At 36.8% G+C, this 15,174-nt stretch overlaps 1 protein-coding gene across 2 annotated transcripts in view; it reads left to right on the top strand.

Moving 5' to 3' along the window:
* Window positions 1-15,174, top strand: part of Dpit47 (DNA polymerase interacting tpr containing protein of 47kD) — a 214,895-nt gene that overhangs the window by 138,494 nt on the left and 61,227 nt on the right. For both annotated transcript variants that reach the window (XM_090393941.1, XM_090393935.1), the window contains exon 8: window positions 10,369-10,455. In XM_090393941.1, the coding sequence (XP_090250067.1) occupies window positions 10,369-10,455 (87 nt within the window). The remainder of the gene's footprint in view (window positions 1-10,368; window positions 10,456-15,174) is intronic.

Below are 15,174 nucleotides of genomic sequence, written 5' to 3'. Positions count from 1 at the left end.
GTATTAAACCTGATATCAAAATTGGAGATGTTAATGTCAGCTCTTTGCTTTATGCAGATGATGTTATACTTCTAAATAAATCTGCTACAAATCTGCAAGATTCCCTGAGTAAATTGAATAACTGTTGTAATAGATATGGTATGAAGGTCAGCAATAAAAAGACAAAGACAATGAAAATAGGCAGAATCATTGAAAATATCAACTGTGTTGTGAATGGAAAACCTGTGGAACAAGTAAAACATTTCAGCTATTTAGGCACGATTTTTACTGAAGATGGTTTATAAATTATTTCTATTTCTATATTTATAAAATAAATATAGAAATAGACAACAGAATCAGCAAAGCTGGTATGGTGGAAAGTCAATTGAATAAATTCATATGGAATAAGAGAGAAATTAGTCGGAACACTAAATTAGCTGTATACAAGACAGTGTTCAAACCAATTTTAACTTATGGATCTGAGAGCTGGGTCAGAAGTAAAACACTTGACCAAAGACTAGAGACCGCAGATATGAGAGTCCTGAGAAAGATTAGAGGCGTGAATAGATGGCATCAATGGCAATATCATATTAAAAATGAGGATATTAGGAAAGAACTTGACATTGTCAGCATCCAGGAATGCGTTAGCAGAGCTAATCTCAGATGGTATGGTCACTTAAATAGAATGGGAGAGGAAAGAATAGCAAAACAAGTGTTCTCTGCCAGGTTGGCAGGAAAACGACCCAGAGGAAGACCAAGATATAGGTGGATTGATACGGTACAAAGTGCCTTAGATGATAGAAATATAAGATTCTGCCAGTGTGAGATTGACACTGGCAGAATAAAATATACAGTTGGGTGCTGCTGTAGACCAGGTGATGGAATAGATGGTGGAGATGGTATGCATAAACAAATTGATGAAATGAGTGGAAGGAGGGTAATTATTATGGGGGATTTCAACTATGGTAACATTGATTGGAAGGAGGAGAGGACACATGTGAGGAAGGAAATGGATTTTATTCAATTATTAAGGGATAACTATCTGAAACAGCATGTAATTGAAAATACTAGGGATGTGAGAGTGCTTGACCTGGTAATAGTATCTGAGAATTTGACTGTAATGAATATGACCATATTGCAACCTATTGGTGAGAGTGATCATAAGGTCTTGACCTGGGAGGTGGCTAAAGGTGTGCAATTTGTGATTAAGACAGGGTATATGTGGAATTACCGTGCTGGCAAATATGACAAGCTTGGGAGATTGCTTGGATCAGTGCCATGGCATGTACAACTGCAAGGGCTGGACGTCGATAAAGCATGGGAAGTGGTCAAAGAGCATTTACAGGAGGTTATGGCTGATTGTATACCTAAGGTCCGAATAGTGAAACAAGTAGGGGTTAAATGGATGAATAACACCATTAAGCTTGAGCTGCAAAAAAAGAAACAACTATGGAGGGAATTTAAAGAAAGGGGTGACCTGCAGGCACATGAACGGTATAAAGTGCATGCCAGAAGGGTAACGAGTGTGGTAAAAACAGCAAAAGCCGATTATGAAAGGAAACTAGCTATGCAAGCAAAAGAGAATCCCAAACAGTTCTTTCAATATGCTGCAAGCAAGCAAAAAACTGTACATGGCAAAATGATTTTAAGGAATGACGATGGTAAAGAGTTCACTGAACCAGTCGATATAGTGGAGTTACTGAGCGCGCACTTTGCAAAAGTATATCATCCAGGTGGTGACGTTGAAAAAATGAAGGAACCATTAGTTTATACGGGAATTGTGATGAATGAAGTGGAGGTGAATAGTCTATTACAGAACCTTAACGTGAATACATTTGTGGGATTGGATGGTATACCGGCACGGGTCTTGCATGAAGCGGCTAAGGAATTATCAGTGCCCTTGACCATGTTGTTTAATCTGAGTCTCGGGTCTGGCTTAGTCCCAAAGGCATGGAAAGAGGGGAAAATAGTTTCACTGCATAAAGGAGGATCCAAGACTATGGTTGCAAATTACCGACCGATCAGCATATCAGGAGTTGTTGTCAAGGTCTTGGAGAAAGTAGTCAAGGGAAAAATACAGGAATGGATTGATGAACATGAGATACTGTACAGAGGACAGCATGGCTTTGTAGATCATGCCTCAGTAACTTGCTCAAGTTTTATAACAAGGTGACGGCTGAACTGGATAAGGGAAATGGGTTTACAGTGATACTGCTGGACCTGGCAAAGGCGTTTGACAGGATACCACATGGAATTCTAATCCGTAAACTACAACATATGGGAATGGTTATAGGGTTGGTGAGATGGATAGCTGAGTGGTTGATGGAGAGATATCAAAGAGTAGTTTATTCAGGAGTAGAGTCCAAAAGACGACCTGTGACTAGTGGTGTGCCACAGGGTTCTGTTCTTGGACCACTGCTGTTTAATCTGTTCATTAACGATATAGGGAAGGGTCTAAGTGGGACAGTTCATTTGTTCGCTGATGATGCAAAGTTGGGTAGGGCGATAGTGAACGCAGAAGTTGTCAAAGTCTTGCAAGATGACTTAGATAGATTGGAGTTCTGGGCTAAGGAGAATGGATGTCAATTTAATGTGACAAAATGTAAGGTTATGCACATCGGAGTGAAAAGATTAGCAGCAGTATACCACATTGGTGGAACTGTACTCCAAGAGATTGATGAGGCCAGGGACTTGGGAGTGTTGGTGGATAGGGAGATGAAGTTTAGGGGGCACATTGCGAAAGTAGCTAAATCTGCTCATCAACTCACTTGGTTGTTGAAAAATACCTTGACGAGCAGAGACAAGCAAGTTATTGTACCTCTGTACCGAGCCCTGATAAGACCTCATCTCGACTACTGTGCCCAGATTTGGTCACCTCGGTTCCTTCTTGATGGGGAGGAGGTGGAGAGGATCCAGAGGCGAGTGACTAAAATGATAGCAGGTCTATGGAATGAACCATATGAGAACAGGTTGAAGATTTGTGGGTTGCAGAAACTAGTTGATAGGTGGAAAAGGGGAGATATGATTGAGACATTCAAATTGCTAAAGGGATTCTATAGGATTAATTCAGATGATATTTTTGAGATCAGGACTGGTGGTGGGAGAACTAGGGGACACCCATGGAAGCTGGGCAAGAGCGTGGTTAGCAGGGGTGTTAGAGCTGGGTTCTTTACTTTTAGAGTGGTAAATGAGTGGAATAAGCTGCAAGAGTCTGTTGTGGGTGCTATGACAGTGAGCGAGTTCAAGGCAAGGTATGATAGATACTGTGAGAATGTTGAACAGTTGTGTGAACATGATGTTTAGGGCCTCCCTCGATGAGTCTAAGGACTCCTGGAGTAGCCCGTAGTAATAATAATAATAAAGATCTGATAATGTTGGAGTCTTGACAAGTAACAGACTGATTTGGAGGAAAATTGTAGATAGGAAGTTAGTAATGATGTAATTTTTTCATGTAGTACTGTCATATTCTGTACACCCCTTGAAGGTACATGGCAGGAATTTGATGATGATGATGATGATGTAGAGGTCCAAACATCGAGTGTTATTTTCTTAATTATAAGTAAAGTGATTACTCCAACATGTGTGTTTGTCGCCATAAATTCTTCACTATGGTTTTTCTATCCTTGCAGACAATTTCACATCATGCTACCTTCCTAGCATCGGGCAATGTTTCTTTATAGTTTGTCACAGTACTCTCTTTTGTTTTTGAATTCTTCCATTTTTTCTTGAATAATATTTGCACAAGTTTCAGTAAGGAAATACTGTGAGTAGACATATTACTTATTATAATAACGGAATTAACTCACGAAAAATATTCTTTATTCGTGGAATTTTTGCCTGAGTGTCACAGGCATCATCAGCACAGGTACAAGGGCTAATTAAGCAATAATTGTTATATTCACAAAGTGCCACCTAATTAAGAACTACTTAGCTACCACCTAAGTAGCTAAGGTTAAATTTCCTAATTTTTTTTTAAAATAAATTTAGGAAATTTAACCTTAGCTACTTAGGTGGCGCTTTGTGAATATAACAGTTATTGTTTAATTAGTTTAATGTGAATATAACAGTTATTTAACAATAACTGTTATATTCACAAAGTGTCACCTAAGTAGCTAAGATTAAATTTCCTAATTTAAATTTCCTAAATTTTTTTTAAAAATAAATTTAGGAAATTTAACCTTAGCTACTTAGGTGGTGCTTTGTGAATATAACAGTTATTGTTTAATTAGCCCTTGTACCTGTGCTGATGATGCCTGTGACACTCAGGTGAAAATTCTACGAATAAATAATATTTTACGTGAGTTAATTCCGTTATTATAATAGGAATATTTGCACAGTTGGGTCTATTCTCTGTCACCTGTTAAAGTTGCTCAACTTTAATTCTTTTTAAATTTTTTATGTTCTTTTCAATATGATATTCATTTTGTCATATACCCATGTGCCCTTGAGGGTACAGAGGTCTGACATATGTCAGTTTACAGGCCGAAGTTAACTCTGTGAGAATGACTAGTCCTAGCAGAGTGCCAGCTGCATCAAACGATTGAATTCCTTCCAACCACTAACCATGCTCAGACTTGCTTAACTTTTTGCTTGAGCCATTAGTAGAATAGACTCTACCAATCGGCCAATCTTTGCTGCCATGATATTCATTTTATCCTACTTAAAACTAAGTGATGATCACTTCCAGTTTCAAATCCCATGCATACTCTATTGTCCTGAACCAGTATGAAGATATAACTATTGACAATAATATGGTCAATAAGACTTCATTTTTCTTTTGTGTTCTTTCCATATGAATTTATGCACATCTTTATCTTGGAACATGGTGTTAATAATGATGACTACTCCATTTTCTGAACAGAAATTCAGCAAGTACTTACCATTATCATTAGTTTTGTTCTCTTCTTAAAATTTTGCCAAAACATTTCATATGCCTGGGATTCATTTCCTATCCTGTTGTTTAGATCTCCAATAAGGACCAGCTTTTCTGTTAAGTTTGGTCCGCTACCTTCTCTAATGACTTGAAAAATTCCTCACCTTTTCCTTTGGTGATCCTTTCTTGGGATCATAAGCACAAATAAGTTTCATTGTCCAGTTCTACGTTTTGAGGTTTGCTCATATAACTTGAAATTGCTTTCATCTTATCTATGAATCATTTAATTTTTGTAGAAAGGTATGCTGGTTAAACACGATTATTAATAGTACTTTAACACAATGCTGGTTAAACATGATTATTAATAGTATTTTAACACAATGAGTGAGCAAAGGGTTATTTGATCATTTTCATGTATTTTTTTTTTAATTTATTTTTTTACATAGTTCAGAAAATCTCTCTCTCTCACACAAGACTAAACATAAACCTTTTTGAATCAATTAAGGTCTTCAGTAAGTAACACAGTGCTCTCATATCAGGTGATGAAATTCTTTCCCACCTAAAAACAATCACAAACATCCATGCTTTCAGCAGGATTTGAACTTGCAGCCTGTTGTTGGAGGGTGGGTTTTAACCAATTTTCCAGCCTATTAAGTTGACTGGAAACTGGCAGAACAGTCTGCATTTTCATTTAAAAAAAAATAAAATAGCAAAAATTATCTTGCAAATATCATTGCTGTCCTATTTTCTGCAACATTGATTCGCCATTGTTCTAGATCAGAGTGAGCATACTATTATTGCAGTATTGCCTGCATATAGGACCACTTGTGTTGGCATTTGTGCATCAGCCACAGAAATGATGAAGGTGATAATAGTGAGCCTTTGGGGATGACTGCTGTGATTTTGCATTCAGACCATCTGATTCCCTTGCACTTTACTCAGAGTTTGCAATCAATGGGAATTTGGTCTCCAGGAGTTTTTAAAGAAACCCATTGTGCCATATTTTGTTGAATGCTTTGGCAGTGTCCAGAAAGATCGGCCTTGTGTGATGCTTACATTTGTACTCTACACAGATGTTTTCCGTGACTGTGAGAATTTGTTGTTTGGTGGAATTGTAAACGGAGGTTATTTTACTATGTTATACTATTATAAACGTTTCTGGTTATTACTACTCCATTGTAATATTTTCTGTCTGCATTATTACAATATTATTTCTTGCTGTGCTCTATATAAAATAATTCTTTAGCTATCTTTTTCTGCGCATCTATTTCCCCTCCTTATACTGTATTAAATTCTTATTCTTCCTGCTATCTCTTTTCTCTACTTTCTGTGATCTACATTTCCAGTGCTCTCAGGTATAAGAATATACCTGAGAGCACTAGAAATTTATTATTTATTAAAGACTGCACTAATAGGCCTCCTGTGGTATAAGAAATAGTAGTACTTCCAGTAGGTCCTAATCAAACACAAAATCCTCTCTAAATTAAACTACAGTCGTGGCTTTCTGTGCGTTCTTTATCTTATCTATCATTTAATTCTTGTAGGAAGGTATGCTGGTTAAACATGATTATTAATGCTTAAGGAATTGGCAGCGTATACTAGAAATATAAATTAAAACAAACTTTAATATATAGTTTCCAATATTTCGGCAACATCACGTTGCCATCTTCGTGGGAACTTACGATAAAGACACGTGCATGCAAGTACTACACAACAGCAAATGAGAAACGAAGTTAATAAGCTACCATTTTCCTAAAGTCCTGATGGTGCCCCTGGCGGACTATATCAGGTGTTCTTGGCCTTTGGGCTGAAGTTCTCCTGATGTATGTTTCCCAAATTTGGGGCAGTCTCATGCATCCAAATTTGTTGAGGTTTGGCATGTTCCTAAGGGCTGAGGTTGATTCCATGAATAGTCTTTCATATTTGAACTTGCTGCAGTGTATTACTGTGGCTTTCTTCCACCTTATTCTGTGGCGAGTATCCAGAGCATGGTCTGCAAGCCCAGAGTGGCTGTACTGGTGAAATCGGATGTAGTCCTTGTGTTCTGAGATTCTGATATTTGCTGTCCTGCCTGTTTGGCCAAAGTAGGACAATTTACAACTGCAAGGGACCTGGTATACACCAGATAGGTCTAGGGGAAGTGGTTGGTCTTTAGTGGAGCGGATAAGGGATGCCAATTTTCTGTATGGTCTGTAACAAGAGATCAAGTTTTTTTTTAGGATTTTGTTGATTTTTTCCAAGGTGCCTTGGATGTAGGTAATGGTGATGGATTTAGAGTAAACCTTTTTGTGAAAGGGGGGGGGATTGTGGATAGCTGGTTTTAGTATTTTTTGGGGGGGGGTAGCCATTGGCTGAGAAAGTGTTAAGGATGTGATTTAGTTCAGTAGTTAGGGCTTGGTGATTTGAACAGATTAGTTTTGCCCTATTGAATAGTGTCTTAATAACTCCATATTGTTGTGAAGGGGGGAGGAATTGTTGGTGAATGTATCTGCCTGTATGGGTGGGTTTTCTATAAACTGAGAAAACCAAGGTTCCATCAGGTTGGCTGGTAACTAGTGTTGATTCTGGGGTGTTGGTTGTTTAAGTGTGTTAAGATGAAGAGGAGTGTATCCAAACCATGTGGCCAAATAGCAAACACATCATCAATGTAGCGAAGCCATATGTAGGTTTTTGTGGGGCAGAGTTTAAGGCTTTCTCTTCAAAAGTCTCCATAAAGAAGTTGGCCAAGGGTGGGGAAAGTGGTGAACCCACTGTCCCCTCTATCTGTTTGTAGAATTTTTCCTGCCAAACGAGATAGCCTGAGAATTTCAGTTCATGTGAACTGAAATGAAGGCTATTTCAATGAACTGAAATAGCCTATTTCAGTTCATTGTGAACTGAAATAGGGCTGAGATATCGGGAGGAAATTTAGCTTGGATTAGCTCTAAGGTTTCTTTGAGGAGGACATTTGTGAATAAGTAGATGACTTCAAAACTGACCATTATGTTGGAGTGTAAGGTTTGAATGTATGAAAGACTGTTTGAATGTTTGAAATATCAAAGACTATTCATGGAATCAGCCTCAGCCCTTAGGAACATGCCAAACCTCAACAAATTTGGATGCATTCCAAATTTGGGAAACATACATCAGGAGAACTTCAGCCCAAAGGCCAAGAACACCTAATATAGCCCACCGGGGGGGGGGGGGGGGGGGCACCATCAGGACTTCAGGAAAACAGTAGCTTCCTAACTTCGTTTCTCATTTGCTGTTGTGTAGTACTTGTGTGCACATGTCTTTATCATAAGTTCCCATGAAGATGGCAACGTGACGTTGCCGAAATATTGGAAACTATATATTAAAGTTTGTTTTAATTTATATTTCTAGTATACGCTGTCAATTCCTTAAGTATTAATGATCATTATCTATCATTTAATTCCTTGCTCACAGGATCGAGTTTATTTTGAAACAGTGCATTGCATATAAAAATCGGGCAGCACTCCTTGGATATAAATAACAAACATGTTTATTAAACACTAATTAAAATTATTAAACACTAAGTTTGAATATACAATACATACAGAGTAGGAAAATTGCTTCTTCCAATTATTAGTTTAAGTATAACAAATCCTTATGGTAATTTCCCACGAAAATGCAATAAACTTACAAGAATCACTGCAATTGAATTTATAACTCTTATTTTTAGCTAATTATCATAGAACATAATTCCTATAGCAATTCTACAGTTAAGCAACATAATACTTTAAGATTCCTTACAATTAACAATTAAACTTATGGCTCAGTTACTTCTTGGGAATTTGCTATGCTTTGGTCTACATACATAAATATTCCAACCATAAATTTCTATCAAATTACTCGCAAACATATAAATATCTTAGCACTTTAAACTTAGCAGACCATCTAAGATAGTTCCCTTATATCACATACAAAAATAACATATGACAAGTAACTCACATTAGTTCTTCATCTCTTTAGTGCACTTCTTTACAGTTCGTTTCTGTTTTCAGGTTCTTCTCCTTCTAGGGTTTTTTTGGGTTTTCTTTCCTTAGAGGATCGTGGAGCACCGGCACGTCGATCAGATCTGTTGGCAGGATTTAGAATGCGAATTCCCGGCGTTCAGGTGTAGGGGGTCTAGTGGTCGGCACATATGCAGATTCGTCTACGCAACAAGGCATCTGGTCTGGCTTGGCTTGGTTCCTCCGTGGCTTATCGCCTCTGATGACCATCATTGTTGATCTTGGACGTTGCAACAGATCGATCTCCTTCTCCTCATTTTCCTCCTTCCGATTTCTGTCTCTTCTAGCCAAAACTGTCAACAACTCCTGGTTGAAGATCCATGCCTTATATTCAGTCTTTTCTGAAACCTTGGGTTAAGGATTGAAGCCCCGAATATTTCATCTTGACTCCTTTGATTCTTTTGATCTAACATTTCCGCCCACTTCTCTTTTCTCCCCTTTCGTACATCTTTAATCTGTTTTACCGGACTGCGGAATTATGTTTGATTCAGGCCGCCACCGACCTTGAAGGTCATCTTAGACTGAACTTGTAAACAAAAGAGCTCTCTTACACTACCATCAGATACCATTCCAATGTCAAGGCATTGCCCTTGGCTTTACCATTTTAACATTCCTTGTTTATGCGAGTGAGCAAGCTAATTCCCTTTGGACTTTATACATAGGTGTTTAGCATTCTATTTACAATAACAAATTTTATTTTTACAAGCTTTCTAGATGTGACCTCTGTAAAAATCGATGCAATAAAAAAATTGGAGAAAATTCACGCTGCATCGAATTTTACAGAATAGTTCTCCTGAAACTAAATTGCTCATCTGGAATGAGATTTAATTCTTTAGTAACTTTCTTTAGTCTTGTTAATATTATTCTCTTTGCTATTTTTGAGAGAATTGTGCTGCTTTTCCTGTTTTTAAGACTGCAGTTGTGTTAGTATTATAACCTCGGCTATTTTATATAGGCAGAAATAATTTTGTGGAAATTGTGCTGCTTTTCCTGGTGTTGGTATGAAGATTACATCAGCTACTTTCCATTTCCACTGGGAAGTAGTATTATCTTAATATTGCATTGATAATATCAAAAATGTGCATTACAGCTTATGTGGCAAGCATTTATGATGATGTTAGAAATTCCATTTGGTCGTTGTGCTATCCTATTCTTAAGTTTGAAGATGATTTCATGTACATCAGCAGAGGATATCTGTCAGATGTGGTTTTCATAGTCTGTGCATTTTAGCTTACAGCATACCCAGGCATGCTGATGAAGTCAGATCCACATTGGTGTAGTTTTGGTGGACTACGCTGCTTCTCTCAGATGTCAGCAGAAGTTTCAGCTTTGTAAACAAAAGCAATACTAAATATTGCTTTTGTTTCTCATTAATCACGTCACAATTTTCTGAATTTTTTTTTTCATATGATATATATAGTTAAGAGAATTAAGACTATGTTGCTATCTTTCCATCTGAATAATTAATAGTTATAAATATTTATTTTAATTGTCATTTGCAAGAATTTAGATTCATTTGAAAAAAATCAAAGGAAAATTGCTATACAACAAAAGAAAGCTGCAAACAAACTTCTGAAAAAAGAGATTTTGGTGAGTAAAATTTAACTCTTTTAATATTTATTATTAGAAATAAGATATATTTGTTTATTAAATCTAAAGGCAATATTTGTATCCATCAGTCCTGCATGCATTCTCTACTTCATACCCCTTCTGCCCAAGTATTCTGGGATGAGATTTAATTCTTTAATGACTTTCCTCGCTCTTGTTAATATTATCCTCTTCAGTATTTTAACTAGGCAGGAGATATTTTGGAGAGAATTGTGCTGCTTTTCCTTATATTAAAGGATTCCTCGTGTATATTAAAGGATTAAAGAAGAATATAACTTCATTCATGCCAGGTATAATTTACTTTGTAACTGAGTATTCCATAATTCGCATTCTAACATCAGAATGTGAAAACTCTTTGTAAGGGGGGAAAAAAAAAAAGATAAAAGACAAATTTATAAAAAAGATATAAAAAGAAGGTACACTGTTAACATCTTGTAATAGCATTATGGCTTTAATTGCCTTAACCATTGATCAACAGTTTGTTTCAAGCCCCCTCCACCATTTCTTTATTGCATGAAGTTATTTTTATTAGTGCATGTTGCCATACTCTCCCATTATGATACATGATTACTTGGACGGCTTTAATTGGTTGGTTAATTTGGATTTATGTTCAAAGCTATGAGGCTAGTGTATTATGTCTGTAAATTGCATATTGTGGCTGATTTGCCTGTTTTTGGGATGAAACGCCCGAGTTTCTGGGAGGGAAAAACTCTTCTTCCTCTGTATGACACCGGCTAACTGACCTTCAATTGAAAAGCCCTTGGTAATGGTTCTTTGCATCAACTGCTTCAGCATTACAGTACTAAATTAAATTATACTTGCCAAGAAATTATATTCTTGTTTAATCCTTTATCCAAATGAAACAAAATTTGTATCTGAATTATCTTCACAACTAGGATACTTGTATTTAGAAGCTGTTGACTTCATATCAGTTGCATCCATATCCCATAATTCAATGTCCTTTAGGACATGTATATGCTATGCATTAGGGGGGGGTGAAGGGTCACTCCCCAGACCGGTTTCAACCTTTATTGCAGTCTCATCAATGGGAATCAGACCCTGAAAGATAATAAGGTTGAATTAATGCAGAAGTCATATATTTTCCATATACAAGTAGAAAAAAGGTATATCACCTTATTATTAAAATTAATTCAATCTTGGTATCCTAGGTTTGGTGGAAACCAAATCTAGGTTTGGTTTCCGCTGATGAGACCTCCATGAAGGTTGAAATCAGTCTGGATAGTGAGTTTCCTCTTATCCATAGTAGTACACACATCCGAAAGGAAGTATATACTTTGCATTATGGGATATGAAACAATTGATGTGAAGTCAACAGCCTCTACATACAAATAGCTTATTTTTGAAGATACACTTCATGTGCAAATTTTGTTTGCTTACATTTGGGTAAATGATTAAACAAGAATATAACTTCGTAGCAGGTATAATTTACTTTGTAGCCAAGTGAAAAAAGTTCCTATTACAGCACTAAAGTACTTCAATTTGAAATATATTAAGAAGCATAACTTGTTTTCCTCTCCACTTCATTTTCCTACAGAGATAAGTGGTTATTCTTCAGCTCATAATATTCGTTCTTCTACCTTGCATCTAAAAAAGTTCTGGATAGAAGTTGTTATTGTTGTGGAAAAAGTTAAGTGTGCATGCAGATGTCATGTATATCAGTAGCTAGGGGTATCCTCATCCTACCAGCCTGCAGTGTCTTCAGATGTTATTACTAAGTTATACAAACTTTCAGGCAAATAGTGTCCATTCAAGACTGTGTTATTTGTCCATCGGCATACTTGGATACTATTTCTGATTCCGGAGCATTATAGTAAAGCTGGAATAAGGAGGGGAGGGGAAGAAACTCTAGTCTTAATTTATAAGTAACAAACTTATAATCATTTAATTATCATATTATCATAAATAACTTAATCTGCAAGTATAAGTAAATAATGAGCAAGGATTCAATAGAAATTTTATGAAAAATGACCTAGTATAATAATATTTTGACAACTGTTCAGAAATTCATCTTATAACTTCAGAGTATTAACTCACAACACTGTATAAAAATAAAATATACCAGATACTTTGTTAAGCTTTTAATAGTGTGTTGGATTTCAAATCAACATCTTTAGACCACAAAAACATTTGAACACAAGGTAGTACAAGTAACTGCAGGAAGATTTCAAATTGCAATGGAAAAAAAGATAACTGACTTCCTAACTTGGCACCCTCTAAAGCTGTTGAACTGAAGTCTTCCAAATTTTGGATAAATTAATGTAACCATACTTGATGAGGAGGTGCTTAAAGACAAAGGCTGGATAACTGGGAGGAACCTCTCATGACCTTTTGGGGAATGTGGAGAACCAACCAGTGCTTCTGACCTAATGTCCAATCCTCACCTTCTCATGGTGAACCATGTTAGTAGGTATCTACCAGGATACTGAATGAAAGAGTGTGGTCTAGCAGTTTGGGATTTAACTGACCAAGCTGTATTCTTATTAGCTTAAACCAAAATAAAACGATGGCAAAACATGATAGAATTTCATGCCCACTGAGGTGTTACTCCAATTGAACAAAGCGCCGACTGTTTTCATCAGGGAACTGAGGTTAACAGCAAAAAATCAACTGAAACAAATCCCAACTCAGCATCCTCAGAGATCAAAATTAGCACCATCAACATAAGCAGCATCAATGGAAAAGAACTGGAACTAGCAGAAGAATTGGATAAGTACCAGATCAACATAATATGTGTTACTGAAATAAAGAAGAGTAAAACAGGTGTGATCATTCTAAGCAACAGAAATCTGGGAAAAGGAGTAGCTGTAATATTCAACAGTAAATATGAGAATAATCCTCTTGAATGACAGGCAATATCAAGTAGAGAGCAGTGGGCTAATATCAGAATTGGAAACTGACAGTGAGACTTATTTGTGCCTCTGGTCCCACAGAAGGTTACACTAAGGGAGAAATGTAGGCATTTTAAGAAGTATTAGAGAAGGCAGCTGACAATGAAAAAGGAAACTTTTTTGTTATGTCATCAGAGCACAATATGATTACCAGATATATTGGAATGTTTGGGGAAAATTTGGAGAAAAGAGCAAAGCTAATAATAATGGTAGGTACCTGCTGAATTTCTGCTCAGGACATGGACTAGTTATTACTAACACCATAATCTAATATAAAAATTGCACAAATTTACATGTGCATGGGGGGGGGTCTCATTGACTGTGTTATTGTTGACAGCAATATTTCCCACTGGTTCAGTACATAAGACTATATAGAAGATATCAAATTGAAAGTGATCCCCATTTAGTGTTGAGCAGAATAAAATTGAATTTTATTCAAAACAAAGGTGTATAAGAAAGTTTTGAAATGAATCAAAGTTAATTAGCTCTCAGAGGTGAACTGTAGACTCAAATACACAAGCATTCTTCTCCCTTCTACACAATAGGCCTGCTGGCCTGTTACAGAGCTATCTTAAGCCCTTCTAAGTCATACCCGTCCAGAGGATAAGGTGACTAGCCCTATGCCTCCCAGTATGTCCTATGGCTGTAGCTGTATGTGTTCACAGGGCCAGTTTTCCTGCTCATGGGAGGGAAAATCCCCAGATAAACTAGGGAGGAAAAAAAAAGCCTGCTGCCCAAGACCGGCTAACTTGGCTATGTCTGAGAAAGATCCTTAAGCTCCTCACGTCGGTGACAGGAATCAAACCAGGACACTTCTTTCCCGGACATATGATTGCGAAGCACATAGCCTAGCGGCTATGTGCTTCGCAATCATATTAAATTAAATTTAATATGATTTAATTAAACAGACTACATTAGATATTATTCAAGAAAAACTGAAAGAGTTTGGAAACAAGAACCAAAGCTTGGAGATTCAGTGGTAAACCCTGAGGAAATTATTTATTGATTTATTTGTCAACACAGGAAGTTAAAGAGGCAGTGAAGGAAAAGAAGAAAGCATATCAAAAGTGCCTGGTAAGTAAGTCAGATTGTGCTCTTAAAGAATACAGAGGAAAATGAAAGAAAGCGAAGCACAGCGTAAAACTAGCTAAACAGAAGTGATGGAAAGCGATGGTAAGAACATAGAAAATAAATATCAGGAAGGTAGCAAAACATTCTGAAGGCTATTAAAAATTCTCAGAATTGGAGGAAAGAATACTGAAAAAAGGACTTGCCAAAGTCCTCCCATGACTTTTGTTTAGCTAGTTTTACACTAGTTTTACCACAAGCTGACTTATTTGCCAGGAACTTTTCATATGCTTTCTTCTTTTGCTTCACTGCCTCTTTAACTTTCTGTGTCCACCATGGAGTTCTCATTTTTCTATCCATGCAGACAACCTCACCACATGCCTCTCTGGCTGAATCGATCAGGGTTTTCTTCAAGGCTTGCCACTAAATCTCCAAGGTTTGGTTACTGTTCTCAAACTCGTTCCTTTTTTTTTTTCAATAATCTTTGTGTATTTTAGTCTACAGTTCACACTGAGAGCTGATCAACTTTTATTCACTTTAAAACTTTCTTGCATGTTATTCTTTCAATATGAAATTCAGTTTTATGCTGCTCAAGACTAAATAGTGATCACTTCCAATTTCAAATCCTCTGTACACTCTGGTGTCCTTCACCATGGAGAAAACATCACTATCAACAATACCATAGTCAATGAGAATACGTGTGTAGAGGCTTCAGTGCTGTGAG

The sequence above is a fragment of the Typopeltis vanoorti genome, chromosome 1 (genome assembly GCF_054136105.1).
Source record: "Typopeltis vanoorti isolate ZY-2024b chromosome 1, IOZ_Tvanoo_1.0, whole genome shotgun sequence".
Classification (NCBI taxonomy): Eukaryota; Metazoa; Arthropoda; class Arachnida; order Uropygi; family Thelyphonidae; genus Typopeltis; species Typopeltis vanoorti.
This window is presented reverse-complemented; position numbering and strand designations above follow the sequence as displayed.